The following is an 18,891-nucleotide window of genomic DNA, read 5'->3' as shown; positions in this document are numbered from 1 at the left end:
TTTTTACGTCAATCAATCTGGAAAAATATGATTCAATGGTTTCTGATTTTAACATGGTGATTAACTCAAATTTCCTCTTCAACAACAATAGAATATTGACGGATTTTTGATAAGAGTGCAAGTTTAATCCAAAATATACCCGTTTGATTACAAGTAAACATGTCAAATATTAGTAGGGTATATATCGGGTCGATTCCACGAGGAGCAACTATTACAAGTACTAGATCCTTTACTTATTCTATTATTTAGGCTATCCATTAAATGAAGACAATAGAAAGAACAACACTTACTATCTAACTATTTTAACTAAATAACTTGCAAGATAACAATGGAGAGATTTCACTAAATACTTGAGTCTAGAGCGATAGAATCCACTTATGATACCAAAGATACAAGTGAATAGATTATCTCTTGTTACTACTCTTGTTTAACTAGAGATTCATTTCTAAATTTACCAAATCTCACTCTCTTGATGTACTGGTTTAGAATAGTCTAGTTTTCCCTATTCTCATGGTGAATAATTAGATCTACTCTTTTGTTCTTCATGGAATGCTAAAATAATCCACTTAAGTGTACCTCTATTCTCATGGGTTTACTCCTTAAGCTCTATTTATGTTGTTCCATCATGATTACCAATTTTCATTGAATAGTAACAACTAAAAACTTTCTATTAGTGATCAAGCAACAACAAGCAATAAGCATGCATAAATGAACAAGTTAATGCAAGATATAATAAGTGTAAATCATATTCACTACATATCAAGTAGTCATAAAGTTCATCTACTCTTTAGATTTAAAAACTTAGTTGCACATGCGAAATAAGACAATAAAAAGCATAATTTCATTGCATGCAAACATAGTGAATCACAAGAAAAGAGAAATATAGAGAAATCTTAGCCAAGGTGATGAACAGGCTCTCAAAATCTTCCATTTTTTCAACAAATTAATGATACAATGAGTTCTCCAAATTTTTCTTACAAGTTTCTAGCTAGAGAGTGTGATAACCCCATCTCACCCTAAGGCGAATCAAAGGGTTCGGCGGACCGCCTGCCCAGCTCTCGCCGGGACTCAGTCATACCTCCATCAAAACCGGAATAAAACTACACGAATCACAATGAAATGGAAGGGCCGCCGCCATGTAGGATCCAACCAAGTACACGTACACTTTGTTTGCCATGAAAGAATGTACATTCCCGAATATATATATATATATATATCACATGAACATGAGAAAACATTTTAAATATACATATTAGTAAGTTTACAAATCCAAAAGGAAACATTGTATTAAGATATATTTAGGGTTTCCAAGTTGTCGAGGAGCTACACCAAGAGAACAAAAGAATTTCTAACTAGCTCAACTCATTTCTCAAAACATTGCAGTTCCAAAAGATGGTTCCCTGTCAGGAAAACAAGGATAACGGAACGGGGTAAGCTAAAAGCTCAATGAGGTACCAACAGTATAAACAGTAGAATCAGTAGAATTCATGAGAAAGCACTTTGGAGGCATGTATTCACATCAAATACGAGAAATAAATGAACATAACAATGTAAAGGATACAGGTGGCCCTCAGGAGCCAAATCCCCGTTGCTATATTTGATCCCGCCTCGTTGACCCTCCGTCAACGTTCGAAAAAGAAACCAGTCCGGTAGAACACCACTTTAACGTCAAAACCCCGTTCACCAAACATACCCCTTACCGGGTCCGAATGCCAAACAGGAACAGGAATGGTAATACTCGAGTATACCGGAATCAAGAGTCTCAATACCCAAAGACTCCCGAGGAACAGGTACCCATGGATTGTCAATTATCTCGACCAAGCCCTTGCTGGCTCGATTTAATTAACTCCCCATGAGGTTGAGCTCAAGTTTAACAGGACGATCAAGTTTAATAGGACGATCGTTGGACACACTTCCAAACGATTGCATAACAAGTACAAGTAACAAGTTCAAGTACATAGCAAGTATTCCAGTTCGTTCAGTACAGGCAAGAGAACGAGTGTGATAAATTACACCCTCGTCTCATACAAGATAAACAGTCAGGAAAGATATTCAAATAGCAAGTTACAAGTACAGAAAATCAGTTTAGCAATAACTCAGGGGAGTGGTGCACTCACCTGATCAAACAAGGATAATTTCAAAAGTTTCCTTCCCAAGTAAGGCTTTACTCGCCGGCACCTCCTAGAACAATCAAGGCAAACACTTAAGACTGGACTCCAAGACCTAATAAGTGGAATTCGCAAGTAAAACTCGATTACAAGTCAGGTGCCTATCCAAATGAACCATTAATGTAAAGCGAAGAGGTGACTTTGGAGTGAAAAGATAACGATTAGTCGTAAAGGCATGAACAATCTCAAAACCCCTACCTACAATGACTGACCAACTCCAAATTTGAAGTAGAAAATGAAAGTAAGATCAATACTAGGAAAATCGGATTTTCCAGTTTCGCGCAACCCTATATGAAAAATCATATCTCAAGTTTTATAAGTCCAAAATTAGTAAAAGTTATACCGTTGGAAAATACATTCAAAGGGATATAACTTTCCAGAGAACACCCTCATAAGATTCAGAACGCAACTCAGTCAAATTCAAGCCTCAAGTTGTTGCTTTATCCAGTGAAAGACAGAACAGGTACAATATTTCAGTCAACTTTGAAAATCACCATAAATGGTACAAACATAAACAGGGTCTAAAATTTACACAGTTTATAGCCCTATGAATCTAGTTTAAAACGCAATAAACGGAACTCAATTCCAACATTCCTACATCAAGATATAGCAAATTTTCTGAGACTGTGCAGAAGCTCCACAAAAATTTTGACAGCATTTGCCTTGTCTTTCTTTACTTTCCAACCTAACCTCAACACCCACAAATCACAAGCTATCAAACACCTTTAATTATAGCCACAATAAGGTTCAAATACGAGTCATAAACCGAATCCACATATCACTAGAGTAAAATCATATGGAACGTATAAGTGCAAAATCAAATTAGGACATATGCGGAAACGAAGTTTGGGTTGGAAAACAAAAGGCAGATTTGCTGTTGCTTAGCGGAATTAACACAACTGAATCTATCCTTGTTGGATTGAGGTGTAATTTATAGCGTTTCGAAACTAAGAGAAAGGGTTACAATGTTAAAGAAGGCCACTCAGTCCAGTTTGCAATGTATCTAAGTCAAATTTACCAAAATAACCCCAGATTTTCCAATTCAAAGATTACTGTGGCAGTCCTGATTCATTCAGTCATATCTCAGCATATACAACTCCAATTCAAGTGATTCCAAAGCCATTTGAAAGCTAAGATACAAGGGTATAAGTCTTAAGAAGACACTGACAACTAAATCAGTAGTATTCCTGGTAAAACTAACCAATTACAGAAGCGGATTAGCAGGTTCGGACATAAACAGGGTAGCAGGGGTATTTCAGTCTTTTTACGAGCTATGTTGCTCCGATTGAGTTGAAATTTTGCAGACAGTTATAAAATATCATTCTATACAACTTTTACGTTTTAACCCAAGGCTAATTCGGCCTCTAACTAGGGAAAAAAGTATCAGATAGAAGGGAAAAAAATGGAAACCCTAATCTGGAAATTTCGGTTCAAAGCGGAAATTTTCCGCAAATAGCTATAATTTATGCATCCAAGCTTCATTCTAAACCATTCCAAGCCATCATCCATAGCTCAACAACATTAAACATATAAAAACAGAAAAATCATGAATAAATAGGAAAATTCACCTATTTAAACAAAAGTCACAAAATAGCACCTAAAATTATCTCTTGAACTCACATAAGGTACCAATTGAGCATTATTAGGATCAAAGGGAAGGTTCCTTGGTCACATACCTTGCAAACCCAAGAAAAGACCCAATTTAGCACCTTGGTCTTCCAAACCACTTCACAACCAACCTTAATACCACTAAACTAAAAGATTTTATGGAGTAATTTGAAGATTAAACGGTTGAATTGAAAGATTGGGCAAGATTAGAGGTAAGAAAGTGGAGAGGTTTTTCTTCCTTTTTGCTTGAAGATGGCTGGCCAAGAAGATGAAGAAAATGGTCAATTTTTGGTCAATTTTTGTTTTAATTGGTAAAGTAATGAATAGTGGTCAAAATTCAAGAATAAATCACAAGGTGACACTTGTCACCCTCATAAATGCTAAGCTATCCTTTTGTTTCCTCAACACTCATCTAAATGATATCCTCTAATTATCTCTTAGTACCTAATAAATTAAATCCTGTGTACAAAATTTAACCTACTTGGCCGAATATTACCGAACTTTCCGCACTAGCGGGTCCCACGCCCGGTATACGCTCCAAAAATCTCATGAACTCAATTATACTAGAAAAATATTTTAAAAACCCTATTTACTCATAAAACAAGTTAGAAAATTTTCTAATAAAGAAATTACAGAAAAACGTGCGATTAAATAAAACAAAACCCTAGAAAATACGAAAATTTACGGGTTTTCACACTCTCTCCCTAGGGATGGCAACGGGGCGGGGTTGGGGCGGGGGACCCCTCCCCCGTCCCCCGCCCCGTTGCCTATTAGTTCCCCCCATCCCCCGCCCCGTCCCCCGCCTCCCGCTCCCCCCGCCCCGCCCCGCCCCCGCCCCGCCTTGCCCCGCTTCCCCCACGGGGTTAATAAAATTTTATTATATAATTTTATTATAATTAAATTTTAATAAATAATCAAGTACTAAAATATCAACACATCACCAAATTATTATTCATTGTAATTTTACAATTGAAACTCATAAAAACAATCAAACAGAAGTTATTTGAATACAATCCAATATGATGAAATAAATATAACTAAAATAGTCAAATTTTCACTTTTAGTACAAATGCAATCACTAATTCATCATTGTGTTTGTGTTTTTTTTTGAGAAAAAAGTGTTATTCTATTAAGTGTAATTAGAAATTTAGTATAAATGTATTAGTAAATTTAGTATAACTAATTAATAAATTCTATTAGTAGACATGTATAATTATTCATATAATTGATAATATCAATTATATTACATAAACTAATATACATTATATAATACATCTAACTAATAATATCATTATCATAAGTTTATAACTAATTAACTTACATATAATATATAGTCATTTATATATATATTTATATATATATATATATTTTGTTTTGCGGGTGGTGGGGCGGGGGATGGGGCGGGGGTATACTCCCCCGCCCCCCGCCCCGTTTCTAAGCGGGGGGAAAAAATTCCCTCCCGCCCCCGCCCCACCCCCCGCCCCAACCCCCGCCCCGTGAGCCCCCCGCGGGCGGGCACCCGCGGGCACCCGCCCCCATTGCCATCCCTATCTCTCCCTCTTAAAAGAATTTCGTCCTCGAAATTCCTTATCATCGTCTTTTTCGGGATACAAAAATTTTACTACTTCCATCTCACAGTCAAATTGAGTATCATACTTAGCTAACCAATCTGTACCCCTTCACTAACCAGGCTCATTGAATTCTTTGGTATAGTTTCTTCTTCCTTGCCAAATTCCAATTCTTATACACCATTCTAGCTGGCAAACGGTGGGATACTAGAATCTTACCTTCCACGTTCTCATATGGGTCAGAGACTTGATGTTGTTCTAAGGAGTACACCCGAGTTGACACTTTCGATCCATTCTTTTCCCCCTTCGACTGGTCAGGGTTGGTGGTGGTTGGCTGTTGGCTCCTACTCCCTTCTCAAGATCGGCCTGGGCAATTTGCGATTTGATGATCTGCGCTCCCACAACGCAGACATTTCCTTCCTTTCTTCCAGCAGACATCCTCCGTGTGATTCGGTTTCCCACAGTACCCGCAGGGACCACGAGAAGCGGAGACTGAGCCTCTCTGTGAGGCACCACTTGACATTCTTGGTAATTGTACTTCCTCGTTTCCCCTTCCAATCTTAGGAGGCGTACCCTTATCCCCTTGCTCTGAGGTACTTCCAGGAAATTCCCTTTTGTTAGCTTGAAAGTTTCTAACTTGAAATTTTGCACTTTCAACTCGTTGAACTTTCTTTACCGCATCACTAAAGGTATTGAGTTGGGCTACAACCAGGTCTTTCTGGATCTCAACATTTAATCCTTGGACAAAACGCCTTCTCCTCCTTTGCTCAGTCATTATTAGTTCGGGAGCGAATTTGGACAATCTGGTGAACTGGCTCTCATATTCGACGACGGTTTGAGTTCCCTGGTGGAGCCTAATAAACTCATCTTCTTTCTTTTCCTGGATCAGGGGTGGAAAATACTTCGTGTTGAACTCTCTCATGAAATTCACCCACGTCCTTGGGGTTTGTTCTCTTTCCCATTTCAGTCTTATGATATTCCACCAAGAACGGGCTGCTCCCTCTAGTTGGAAGACAGCAAATGTGACATGTCGCTCCTCAGTATAATGTAACGCGGCAAATATATCAATCATCTTCTCTAGCCATCTCTCGGCCACGTCAGGGTCTGGTCCCCCCAGGAATTTAGGTAGCAAGAACTTCTGAAATCTTTCGAGAGCTCTATCCTCACCCTCAATGTGATTACCAGGGTTTCCCAGCTGATGATTGGGATTTTGACCCTGATGTTCTATTACGTGTGCCAAAAGGTCAGTCATATGTTGGATAGCGGCAGCTACCTGAACTTTAGGGTGCACTCCAAGTTCGGGATTAGGTCCAAGCATTGGTTCCCGATTTCCTCCTTCATTTGAGGTTCCGCGCCCCCGTCCCCGTCCACTACGAGTACCGTCCTTTTGGCTTAACCAGTCTAGGGGTGAAGCGCGAATATAATATTAAAACAAAGTATGCAGTATAAGTGATAGAAGTAGGTAATATACATATAGCACATCTAACACAAACAGATCACACAATAACAGTCAATTAAATACAAGCAAAATGAACCATCATGAATATTACTAACTAGACCAATGGTACAAGACCAACCAACTCAAAGCTGTCACTCTTTAGGGTTCCAGGCATGATCCACAAGAATAACCTAATTTATATCTTAGGCAGGGTCAATCATCCTTAGTTTTACCCTAACACATTACATGATGTCCCGTAGAATCAAATTCTAGTTCGCCCAAGTCACTTCTAACCTAGACTCTCATCTATTTAGTAGTCGGGTACAAGAATCCCAAAATAAGATAATTCATGACTCGGGCTGGCCAGTCCCAAGGGTATTTACAATTGAGATTCTTACCTGACCTACAGATCTACTATCCCAAAGCGCCATGATAAAGGTTTATAACTTATAACGCTTCACGATCCATAGCTTATTCTCAAAGAGCACTTATATATTGGTACACATTCACGGAATCGGGACCATAACACCACTTGGCCCAATCTCACTCCGCGCAGAAACCACGCGAAGCAGCTTTGATACCACCTGTGACAGCCCCACCTCACCCTAAGGCGAACCAAAAGGTTCGGCGGACCGCTTGCCCAGCTTTCGCCGGGACTCAGTCATACCTCCATCAAAACCGGAATAAAACTACACGAATCACAACGAAATGGAAGGGCCGCCACCATTTAGGATCTAACCAAGTACACGTACACTTTGTTTACCATGAAAGAATGTACATTCCCGAATATATATATCACATAAACATGAGGAAACATTTTAAATATATATATTAGTAAGTTTACAAATCCAAAAGGAAACATTGTATTAAGATACATTTAGGGTTTCCAAGTTGTCGAGGAGCTATACCAAGAGAACAAAAGAATTTCTAACTAACTCAACTCATTTCTCAAAACATTGCAGTTCCAAAAGATGGTTCCCTGTAAGGAAAACAAGGATAATGGAACGGGGTGAGTTAAAAGCTCAATGAGGTACCAACAGTATAAACAGTAGAATCAGTAGAATTCATGAGAAAGCACTTTGGAGGCACATATTCACATCAAATACGAGAAATGAATGAACATCACAATGTAAAGGATACAGGTGGCTCTCAGGAGCCAAATCCCCGTTGCTATACTTGATCCCGCCTCGTTGACCCTCCGTCAACGTTTGAAAAAGAAATCAGTCCAGTAGAACACCACTTTAACGCCAAAACCCCGTTCACCAAACATACCCCTTACCGGATCCGAATGCCAAACAGGAACAGGAATGGTAATACTCGAGTATATCGGAATCAAGAATCTAAATACCCAAAGATTCCCCAGGAACAGGTACCCATGGATTGTCAATTATCTCGACCAAACCCTTGCTGGCTCGATTTAATTAACTCCCCATGAGGTTGAGTTCAAGTTTAACAGGACGATCAAGTTTAATAGGACGATCGTTGGACACACTTCCAAACGATTGCATAACAAGTACAAGTAACAAGTTCAAGTACATAGCAAGTATTCCAGTTCGTTCAGTACAGGCAAGAGAACGAGTGTGATAAAATACACCCTCGTCTCATACAAGATAAACAGTCAGGAAAGATATTCAAATAGCAAGTTGCAGGTACAGAAAATCAGTTTAGCAATAACTCAGGGGAGTGGTGCACTCACCTGATCAAACAAGGATAATTTCAAAAGTTTCCTTCCCAAGTATGGCTTTACTCGCTGGCACCTCCTAGAACAATCAAAGCAAACACTTAAGACTGGACTCCAAGACCTAATAAGTGGAATTCGCAAGTAAAACTCGATTACAAGTCAGGTGCCAATCCAAATGAACCATTAATGTAAAGCGAAGATGTGACTTTGGAGTGAAAAGATAACAATTAGTCGTAAAGGCATGAACAATCTCAAAACCCCTACCTACAATGACTGACCAACTCCAAATTTGAAGTAGAAAATGAAAGTAAGATCGATACTAGGAAAACAGGATTTTCCAGTTTCGCGCAACCCTATATGAAAAATCATATCTCAAGTTTTATAAGTCCAAAATTAGTAAAAGTTATACCGTTGGAAAATACATTCAAAGGGATATAACTTTCCAGAGAACACCCTCATAAGATTCAGAACGCAACTCAGTCAAATTCAAGCATCAAGTTGCTGCTTTATCCAGTGAAAGACAGAACAGGTACAATATTTCAGTCAACTTTGAAAATCACCATAAATGGTACAAACATAAACAGGGTCTGAAATTTACACGGTTTATAGCCCTATGAATCTAGTTTAAAATGCAACAAACGGAATTCAATTCCGACATTCCTACATCAAGATATAGCAAATTTCCCGAGACTGTGCAGAAGCTCCACGAAAATTTTGACAGCATTTGCCATGTCTTTCTTTACTTTTCAACCAAACCTCAGCACCCACAAATCACAAGCTATCAAACAATTTTAATTAGAGCCACAATAAGGTTCGAATACGAGTCATAAACCGAATCCACTCACTAGAGTAAAATTATATGGAACGTATAAGTGCAAAATCAAACTAGGACATATGCGGAAACGAAGTTTGGGTTGGAAAACAAAAGGCAGATTTGCTGTTGCTTAGCGGAATTAACACAACTGAAGCTATCCTTGTTGGATTGAGATGTAATTTATAGCGTTTCGAAACTAAGAGAAAGGGCTACAATGTTAAAGAAGGCCACTCAGTCCAGTTTGCAATGTATCTAAGTCAAATGTATCAAAACAACCCCAGATTTTCCAATTCGAAGTTTACTGTGGCAGTCTTGATTCATTTAGTCATATCTCAGCATATACAACTCCAATTCAAGTGATTCCAAAGCCATTTGAAAGCTAAGATACAAGGGTATAAGTCTTAAGAAGACACCGACAACCACATCAGTAGTATTCCTGGTCAAACTAACCAATTATAGAAGCGGATTAGCAGGTTCGGACATAAACAGGGTAGCAGGGGTATTTCGGTCTTTTTATAGGCTACGTTGCTCCGATTGAGTTGAAATTTTGCAGGAAACTATAAAATATCATTCTATACAACTTTCATGTTTTAACCCAAGGGTAATTCGGCCTCTAACTGGGGAAAACAGTACCAGGCAGAAGGGGAAAAATGGAAACCCTAATCTGGAAATTTCGGTTCAAAGCGGAAATTTTCCGCAAATGGCTACAATTTACGCATCCAAGCTTCATTCTAAACCATTCCAAGTCGTCATCCATAGCTCAACAACATTAAACATATAAAAACAGAAAAATCATGAATAAATAGGAAAATTCACTTATTTCAACCAAAAATCACAAAATAGCACCTAAAATTATCTCTTTAACTCACATAAGGTACCAATTGAGCATTATTAGGATCAAAGGGAAGGTTCCTTGGTCACATACCTTGCAAACCCAAGAAAAGACCCAATTTAGCACCTTGGTCTTCCAAACCACTTTACAACCAACCTTAATACCACTAAACTAAAAGGTTTTATGGAGTAATTTGAAGATTAAACGGTTGAATTGAAAGATTGGGCAAGATTAGAGATAAGAAAGTGGAGAGGTTCTTCTTCCTTTTTGCTTGAAGATGGCTGGCCAAGAAGATGAGGAAAATGAGAAATTTTTGGTCAATTTTTTTTTAAAATTGGTAAAGTAATGAATAGTGGTCAAAATTCAAGAATAAATCACAAGGTGACACTTGTCACTCTCATAAATGCTAAGCTATCCTTTTGTTTCCTCAACACTCATCTAAATGATATCCTTTAATTATCTATTAGCACCTAGTAAATTAAATCCTGTATACAAAACTTAACCTAATTGGCCGAATATTACCAAACTTTCCGCACTAGCGGGTCCCACGCCCGGTATATGCTCCAAAAATCTCATAAATTCAATTATACTAGAAAAATGTTTTAAAAATCCTATTTACTCATAAAACGAGTTAGAAAATTTTCTAATAAAGAAATTACAGAAAAACGTGCGATTAAATAAAACAAAACCCTAGAAAATACGAAAATTTACGGGTTCTCACACTAAGAATGAGAAAAGAACTAAAACTAATGTCTACTAAGAACTACTAATAATCCCGTCTCTTCTCAATGATTCTTTCATATATATTGTTAAGAAAGTCAAAAAAATGGTTAATGATAAAACACAAAACTCCTTTTCTTTTCCCTAAGGAATCTTGAGCATGTGCAGCCGAAATTTTGAGGTAAAATTGAGCTGAAAAGCAGTGTGAAAACAGAGCAATTTGCAGAACAAGTTGTAGAAAAATAGGGGAGAATACGCGACCACCCAATACGCAACCTAAGGCCACGGATTGCCTTCTAGATTGCTTTCTCGATTGTTTTTTACTCTAATTCCTCACTAATCATCATGTCCAGATGTTTGTTCATGTAATGCACCATTAATACTTGTATTTGATCTTCTACTTTTTGAATTACCGTTGAATCAAGAGTTAATTACTTCGAATCGAATCCATCTCGCTCCAACATTGAAAGCTCTCCTCAATTCCTGCAAATATAACCGTTTTTTGCACATTAAGTTGCTCAAATGAAACTTGTAAAATTTAGATGCTTGAGGAACAAGTTATATCTTAAATCATCCTAATTTATACCAAAAACAGACATAAAATGCTACTAATATCCATATATAATAAACACTTATCAAATTCCTTCACACTTAAATTATTGCTTGTTCTCAAGTAATAAAAAAATAATCTGACAATGATTTAAGAAGTGAAACGAATTAAGTGAAGTCGAAATTCAATCTCTCTCAGCTCGGCAACCCATCATTATGTAACCATTCATATCCCTCACAATACTCATCATATCATGTAAGAGAGAGATAATTATACCCAAAATTCAACATAACAAAGTCAATATGTCTATCTCACCTAATTCCACAAATAACTGACTTATATAGTCACCTTAGAGATTCTTCCTTTGAAATGAAATGCTAACTTTACAAACCTTAAGAGGAAATTATTCACTTTATTTTTCTTTTATTTATTCTCAAAAGTGTGAAGATGTCTTTTGAAGCGAAGATCAACATTTTTAGATAAAGATCTCCGGTTACTCGACACTTTACTTATTACTCTTTAAGTCAAATACCCTTTTATGTGAAAATTGATATTTTTAGATGAACACTCCCGATTACTCAGTACAAGAATTTATTATTGGAGCTTTCTTTTTTTTTTTTGAACAATCCCCTCAATAATGTAGATACAAAGAAGAAAACACTTTACCAACTATATAAATCAATTATATGTAAAAGCAAGTAAGATAAGAGATTTCATTTATCATGCAAATTATAGGCATGGTTTTTCCTATTTTACAAGATATAATTTCTTGCATGCAATAATTCTAATCACATAATAATTGCTTCCAAGTTGAGTGAACATTGAATTTTTAAATTACTTACTTCATTTCACTCATATAGGAGAATTTGAAACAAAAAAGGATTTTAAACTTCATGCCTTTGTGGATTTAAGTGAAGTAAATAATGAAAATTTTAGGGCAAAATTTAAAATTTACATAAAATTTTAGAAAAAATTTGACAGAGTTTCGCCTTAAAATTGGACAAAAACTCCCTACCAACGAACCCGAACATCAACAATTCACAAGACAGGTAATTTCCTCATAACATGTCCAAACATTCAAATGCAAAAGTAACTCCTACTTAAGACATTTCTCCCCCCTAACACACACACTTAACATACATATTGTCCTCAATGTGTAGAGAAAGAAAAGAAAGCAAAATAAGAACAAGTTACTCCCCATTTCGATGGCTGCATCCAGTTCAATCTTGAGTCACGAACCATCGACAATCTGATGAGTGCAAAAATAAACATTATACAAGGAACAGATGAAAAGAAAACTACTAAGAAACATGAAAGCAAAATTAAAAGGATTCAAGAGGCCAGTGGGTCATCAATCATTTGCAACCTCATCGTCATGAGGAGGTGGTATGCCCAAATGGTCTTTAATTCGCCACATACGAATGTCCATTGACTCCAACTGATATTCAATTGTATTCAAGCAACTAAAAAGCCGTTCCCAATTGGGTTGAGGTGGTGGAAGAGGTGGAGCAGTAGTGTAGGGTCTAGCTTCATCTTGGTCTTGACGTGCCTTCTGTCGTCGCTCCTGAATAGGCGAAGGAAGATGCTCCATAATGATCCCCATTGCATGACATAAAGATACTGATAGATCTGTACTAGGGCAGACAACTACCTAAATTACTCCTTGCAAATTAACTCCTACCCACTCGAAGACTAAGACAGGAGACGGGAAAAAGCAAGCTTGAAAGAAGTAGTGTCTCTTCTCACCATCGACCTTATGTAACTTATGAGATGTTTGGTAGTGGGATGTAAGCGTAGGAGGATTGCTGATTGTGAAACATTAATTCAGAAAATAAATATCACTTTTTCAGACTTCCCCATGACCACTCTTTTTTCAAATCACATTGTGCACCATCATGTATATAATGAGACGATGCGACGCTCGCCACCATCATCTTCTTCCTTGAAGAACAGAATGGTTGATACTCAAGATCAAACCGAGACATGGCGTGTGATGGAACTCGTCTCTTGTTAGGAGTAATGAATCCTTTCATCAAATCAACCACAAGACCAGTGTTGTTGCAACCCAATATCCATGCTAGGAGATCACGAATTATGTAAATCTGAATACCGCACATCCACGAGACCACCAACTCTCCACTGTGGCTCGCCTTGTTAATGATGTTTACATAAAATTCATTAACTAAGTCCTAATAGTAGTGAGTCAGCAAAGTGAGAATCGACACCCAAACAAGTTGGTTAAACGCCTCAAAGATATGGTACACCATCTCAATCTCCGACCTAACATGCTTTTCAAAGATAAACTCCAAGTTAGCATGTGCCTCGTACCACTCTTGATTCTTTCGAGTTGAAAACCTGGTACTATCGTAAACATTGGTCTCAGCATGTTTAGATGTATTCCCCCGTTGATGCCTCCTCATAGGTTGGGGCGAAAGAGATCTCTCTTCTTCACTTTCTTTGAATTCGTCATCATCTCCATCTCTTCGTCGCCTTCACTATTCTCAGTGTTAGAGAAGGAAGGTTCGCGAATAACAGGTCGTTTTCCTTTTGTCATGGTATCTAAGAAAAAAAAACTATTAACTTCATATATGAAATTATAAAGTTTCACACATCGCATATTATACAAGAAAGATTTCTTATAAAATACTTAAAGAAAAATCTTTCCAATCATAATAACCGTAGGTATTTTATAGAATTTTTTTTCAATGGTAGGGATCAAATTTGGCTCAATTAACCACACATACACATTTTAATGTTATAAATAATCAATGAAAAACCTAAAACAATGTACAATGTTATGACATATAAGACATGACCTTAAAATTGTTAAAAATTTGTCAATAATTACCAAAATCACCAACTTATTAAAATAGACAATAAATATGTTCCAATCAATGAATTCAGCAATAATGAAGTTTATAGCAAGCATTAATTAACAATAATAATCCACATTTAGTCATAAATATGATTGAGCAAAAATTATTTCCAAAAATCATAAAATTCATCAAAATTACTCTCTATGTATAATGTACATTCTAAAACATCATCAACGCACGATATTTAGTAATAATCAATAACAATCCAAGCTACTTTTTCAATTTTATCCAAATATAGGAAATTAAAATTTTAAATAACTAATAGTCCATCAATTTGCTACATTTGAATATGTAAACATTCTTAAACAACCTTAATAAGCATATTGGATGCCAAAAACATCAATAAACATCATAAAAAATTCAAAATTAGAAGATGTCAGAAAGCTCAGGAAATTGAAAATACCAACTTCTAGAATACAAAGATTTGATAAAGAAAATTACCTCAATCGAGTAGAATGGTGTTTGGAGAAGAAGATTATACAAAAAGTCCTATGAAAAACGCTCCAATTGACCTCCAATTGAAGAATTTAAAAACTAAGAACCCTAACCTCCAATTTCTTAAAAACTAATTTTTGGTTGTTTTTCTTGAGTTTTAATTGGTTAAAAAGGCTCTTAAAAGGTTGAAAGGTGTTGAGTTGATGATTGTTTACAAGGAAATGGAGTAAAGAGAGAATTCGTGATGTGTATGCGTGTGGGTGTGTGAAAACGTGAGGAGAAGAAGAAGAGAATAAATGAGGAAAGAACTAGCGTTTTGCTGTTTTTAAAACAAGCTTAAAAAAACGGGACCTGTGCTCACGTTTTCTTTGGGTCACGTTTTCTGCTTTAAAATTGTAGAAAAGAATACGCGACTTTAGAAAAACGCAACTTGAAGTCGCGTTTTGGTACCTGTGTATTCTTCTTTATTCTTGCAGAATTGAATACATGGCTGGAGAACACGCGATTTAAGGTCGTGTTTTTGAGCCACGTTTTCAAAATTTTGCAGTTTTTCTGCAAAAATTTCTGACTTTTTCAAAATTACACTTGTTGCCCAATTGCTCAAAATGCATCTTAGATCACTCTTTTGTCAAAATCATCAATGCGCGCACATGTAAAATGATCAAAACATGTATTTTACTCTTTTTTCTAAAGAATAAAAAACAACAGTTGCTCAAATCGAAGGGTTGAATTCCTTGATCAAAGTTCGCTTTTTTCTTTCCAAATGGTCATCTTTGCTTCCATCTTCAAATTCTACAATACAAAAAATAAAATAATTTAAATACATAATCTAAACACAAAATCACATCAAATTAACATATATAACAAAAATATTGGTTGCCTTCTAATTAGCACTTTTGTTTATAATCATTGGTTCGACTCAAAAACATTGGCGTTTTAGGTCAAAGAAGAATCATCCAAAGGACAAACAAGTCCCTTAGGGATGATTTCACCCGCCAAGTAGTTTTAATTTTTGTCCATTGACTTTAAATTTCTCGTTTCTTGCATTAACTACTTCCACAGCTCCATAAGGAAATACTTGAGCGATTTTGAATGGTCCCGACCATCTTGACTTGAGTTTTTTCGAAAACAATATAAGGCGCGAATTGTGTAAAAACACTTTTTGCCTCACCTCAAATTGTTTAGGGATAATGTGGTTATCATGCCAATATTTGAACTTATCTTTATATATTTTGGCATTTTCTTAAGCATGTAGTCGGTGCTCCTCCAATTCGCTCAACTCAAATAACTTTCTTCCACCTACAAGATTAAAATCCAAATTAATTGTTATAATAGATCAATATGCCATATGTTCAATTTTTATAGGTAAATGACAAGTTTTTTTTGTAAACTAAATTATACAGCGACTTCTTTAAGGGTGTCTTAAATGCTGTCCGATACGTCCAATGTACATCTTTGAGTTTTCTCGCCCAATCCTTTAGAAATTCGTTCACTGTTTTCTCTAAAATGAGCTTGTATTTCTCAATTTGCCAGTTCCGTTTGTCCATTGGTTTGAAGATAGTATGGAAGTGATGTTTTGTGCCTACAACCATACTTAAGTAATAAGGAATCAAGTTACTTATTATAGAAATGTTTTCCTTCATCACTTAATATGACTCTAGGTATATTAAATCTACTAAAAATGTTCTTTTTAAAAAATCAAAATACTACCTTAATATCATTAGTAGATGAAACGATTCCCTCAACCCATTTAGAGACATAATCCATGGCTGCTAAGATGTATTTATACAGCAGTGGTTCCTCCCAAAAGTAGCTTTTAACATCGTGCAAAATTTTCTTCCTTTGGTGATAGTTAATACCCTTCGGTATTACTCCACTTACCAAATAATTAATAAAATCCGCATACCATGGAGAATTGACAATTGTTAGGACAAATTCATCCAAAAAATTCTCTTTTATTGGAATTTGGTCATTGGTAGGGATATACTCTAGTCACGATAGGTGATCCGCCACAAGGTTCTCCGATCCATTTTTATCCTTTATTTTCATATCAAATTCCTGCAATAATAGAATCCATCGAATCAGATGAGATTTTGCATTTTTCTTATGAGCAAATATTTAAGAGTTGAATGGTCTGTATAGATGATAACTTTAAATCCTACTAAATAAGATTTAAATTTATCTAAAGCAAATATGACTACTAGTAGCTTTTTCTTCGTAGTTACATAGTTAAGTTGTGTCTCATTTAGTAATTTGCTCGCATAATAGATGACATGCAACCTTCTTTCCTTTCTTTGCCTTAAAATCGCTCGAACCGCATAGTCATTTGCATCATACATCAATTCAAATGGTAGCAACCAATCCGGTGAATTTATAATTGATGCGGAAATCAACTCCTTTTTCAACCTATAAAAAACAATCAAACAATTGTCATCAAATTGAAAAGTGATATCCTTTTATAATAAATCACACAATAGCTTTGCTATCTTAGAAAAATCTTTAATAAAACATCCATAAAAAGCAGCATGTCCAAGAAAGCTTCTTATTCTCTTCACATTGTTTGGATTTGGTACTCGCTCGATAATTTCTATTTTTGTTTTGTCCATCTCAATTCTCTTAGAGGAAATCTTGTGCCCTAAGACGATTTCTTCTCGTATTATAAATTGGTATTTCTCTCAATTTAGCACAAGATTTGTCTTCTCATATCCTATAAAATCAAATCTAAATTATGAAGACAATGACCAAATGATGAGCGAAATACCGAAAAATCATCCATAAATATCTCCATAATTATTCAATGTAATAAAAAAAAATGGTCATCATGCAATGTTGGAATGTTGTGGGGGCATTATATAGGCCAAATGGCATCCTCCTAAAGGCAAATGTGCCATAAGGATAAGTAAATGTGATCTTCTTTTGATCCTTCGGAGCTATAGCTAATTGGTTATAACCTGAAAAATCATAAAAAAATAGAAAAATTCATAACCGACTATTCGCTCCAAAAGTTGATCAAGAAAGGATAAGGAAAAGTGGTCTTTTCTAGTAACCGCATTTAATTTTCAATAATTAAGACACACTCTCCACCCGACCACAAGTTGAGAAGGAATCATTTCATTATTTTTGTCCATAATTATAGTGATTCCACCTTTATTAGGGACAACATGAATTGGATTAATCCAAATACTCTCAGAAATAGGAAAAATTATATCTGCATCAAGCCATTTGAGAATTTCATTTCTTATCACCTCTTTCATATTTGGATTGAGCTTTCTTTGCATTTCTACCATTGGTTTGCAATTGTCCTCTAAAAGAATGCGATGCATACGTGTAAAAGGACTTATACTCTTGATGTCCAAGATTGTCCATCCAATTGCTTTCTTGTGCTTCCTTAGGCACCTTAGCAATTTCGCATATTATTCTTCATCCAAGTGAGCACTAACAATGACCGGTAAAGTGCTATTTTTTTTTCAAAAAACTCATACCTTAGATGATTTAAAAGTGGTTTGAACACTAATTTTGGAGGTTCAATCTTCGAAATTAGTGGGAGCCTTTGTTCTTGACCAAGATTTTCATAAACATTACCCCATTTATAGGGTGTTTAAAAATCCAACTACTTGACCAATTTTTCAATTTCTTCACAATCTCTCTCTTGCATCCCTAAATTCGTCAAACAAAGGTCAAGAGAATTGAAATCAAAATTGACTCGACTCAATTCTTGGGTTAGCTTATCAATTGTGTCAATAGCACAAGCATGATCTGTAAAAGAAGGGTATTTTTTATTTTATTTAAATTAAATTCTACCTCCTCTCCAACTACTTGAAACTTAAGTTTGCCACTTTTAACATCAATAATAGTACCTGCAGTTGTTAAAATTGGTCTTCCAAAAATAATTGGCATAGACATATGTTCTTCCATATCTAATACCACAAAATTCACAAAAATAATAAATTTTTGCACTTTAATCAATACATTTTCCAATACTCCCAATAGATATCTAATCGATCTATCAACTAACTACAAAGTAATATTGGTGCATTTTAATTCATGCAAACCTAATTATCTTGCCACCATTAAAGGAATTAATGATACACTAGCACCAAGGTCACATAATGTTTTGAAAATTCAACATTATAGATAGTGCATAGTATAGAAAAACTCCCCGGATCCTTTAATTTTGACAATAGCTTGCTTTGTATAATAT

At 35.9% G+C, this 18,891-nt stretch overlaps 1 protein-coding gene across 4 annotated transcripts; it reads right to left on the bottom strand.

Moving 5' to 3' along the window:
• Positions 1 to 1,260: 1,260 nt before the first annotated feature.
• LOC140035376 (uncharacterized) lies at positions 1,261 to 14,998 on the bottom strand. Of its 4 annotated transcripts, none has more exons than XR_011839525.1 (6): positions 14,697 to 14,998; positions 12,746 to 13,938; positions 11,243 to 12,628; positions 8,479 to 8,542; positions 2,118 to 2,181; positions 1,261 to 1,400 (listed from the first exon to the last, which is right to left on the bottom strand). XR_011839525.1 is itself a non-coding variant. In XM_072076086.1 (6 exons), exon 6 carries the CDS (start codon positions 6,660 to 6,662, stop codon positions 5,700 to 5,702), a length of 963 nt encoding a protein of 320 aa, XP_071932187.1. In that variant the 5' UTR covers positions 6,663 to 7,761; positions 8,479 to 8,542; positions 11,243 to 12,628; positions 12,746 to 12,943; positions 13,126 to 13,938; positions 14,697 to 14,998; the 3' UTR covers positions 5,287 to 5,699. The 4 variants fall into 4 exon arrangements, 3 of the variants coding, with proteins under 3 accessions (XP_071932187.1, XP_071932186.1, XP_071932188.1); XM_072076086.1 differs by lacking the exons at positions 1,261 to 1,400; positions 2,118 to 2,181 and adding an exon at positions 5,287 to 7,761 and having other exon boundaries at positions 12,746 to 12,943; positions 13,126 to 13,938; XM_072076085.1 differs by lacking the exons at positions 1,261 to 1,400; positions 2,118 to 2,181 and adding an exon at positions 5,287 to 7,761.
• Between the last annotated feature and the right edge of the window lie 3,893 nt (positions 14,999 to 18,891).

This window comes from Coffea arabica, chromosome 2c (genome assembly GCF_036785885.1).
Source record: "Coffea arabica cultivar ET-39 chromosome 2c, Coffea Arabica ET-39 HiFi, whole genome shotgun sequence".
Taxonomy (NCBI): Eukaryota; Viridiplantae; Streptophyta; class Magnoliopsida; order Gentianales; family Rubiaceae; genus Coffea; species Coffea arabica.
The sequence above is the reverse complement of the archived record's forward strand: the minus strand, read 5'-3'. Positions and strand labels throughout refer to the sequence as shown.

Excerpts from the sequence above, each read along its gene's own strand:
- LOC140035376 (XM_072076085.1), bottom strand. The coding sequence starts at position 6,662 with ATGCTTGGACCTAATCCCGAACTTGGAGTGCACCCTAAAGTTCAGGTA.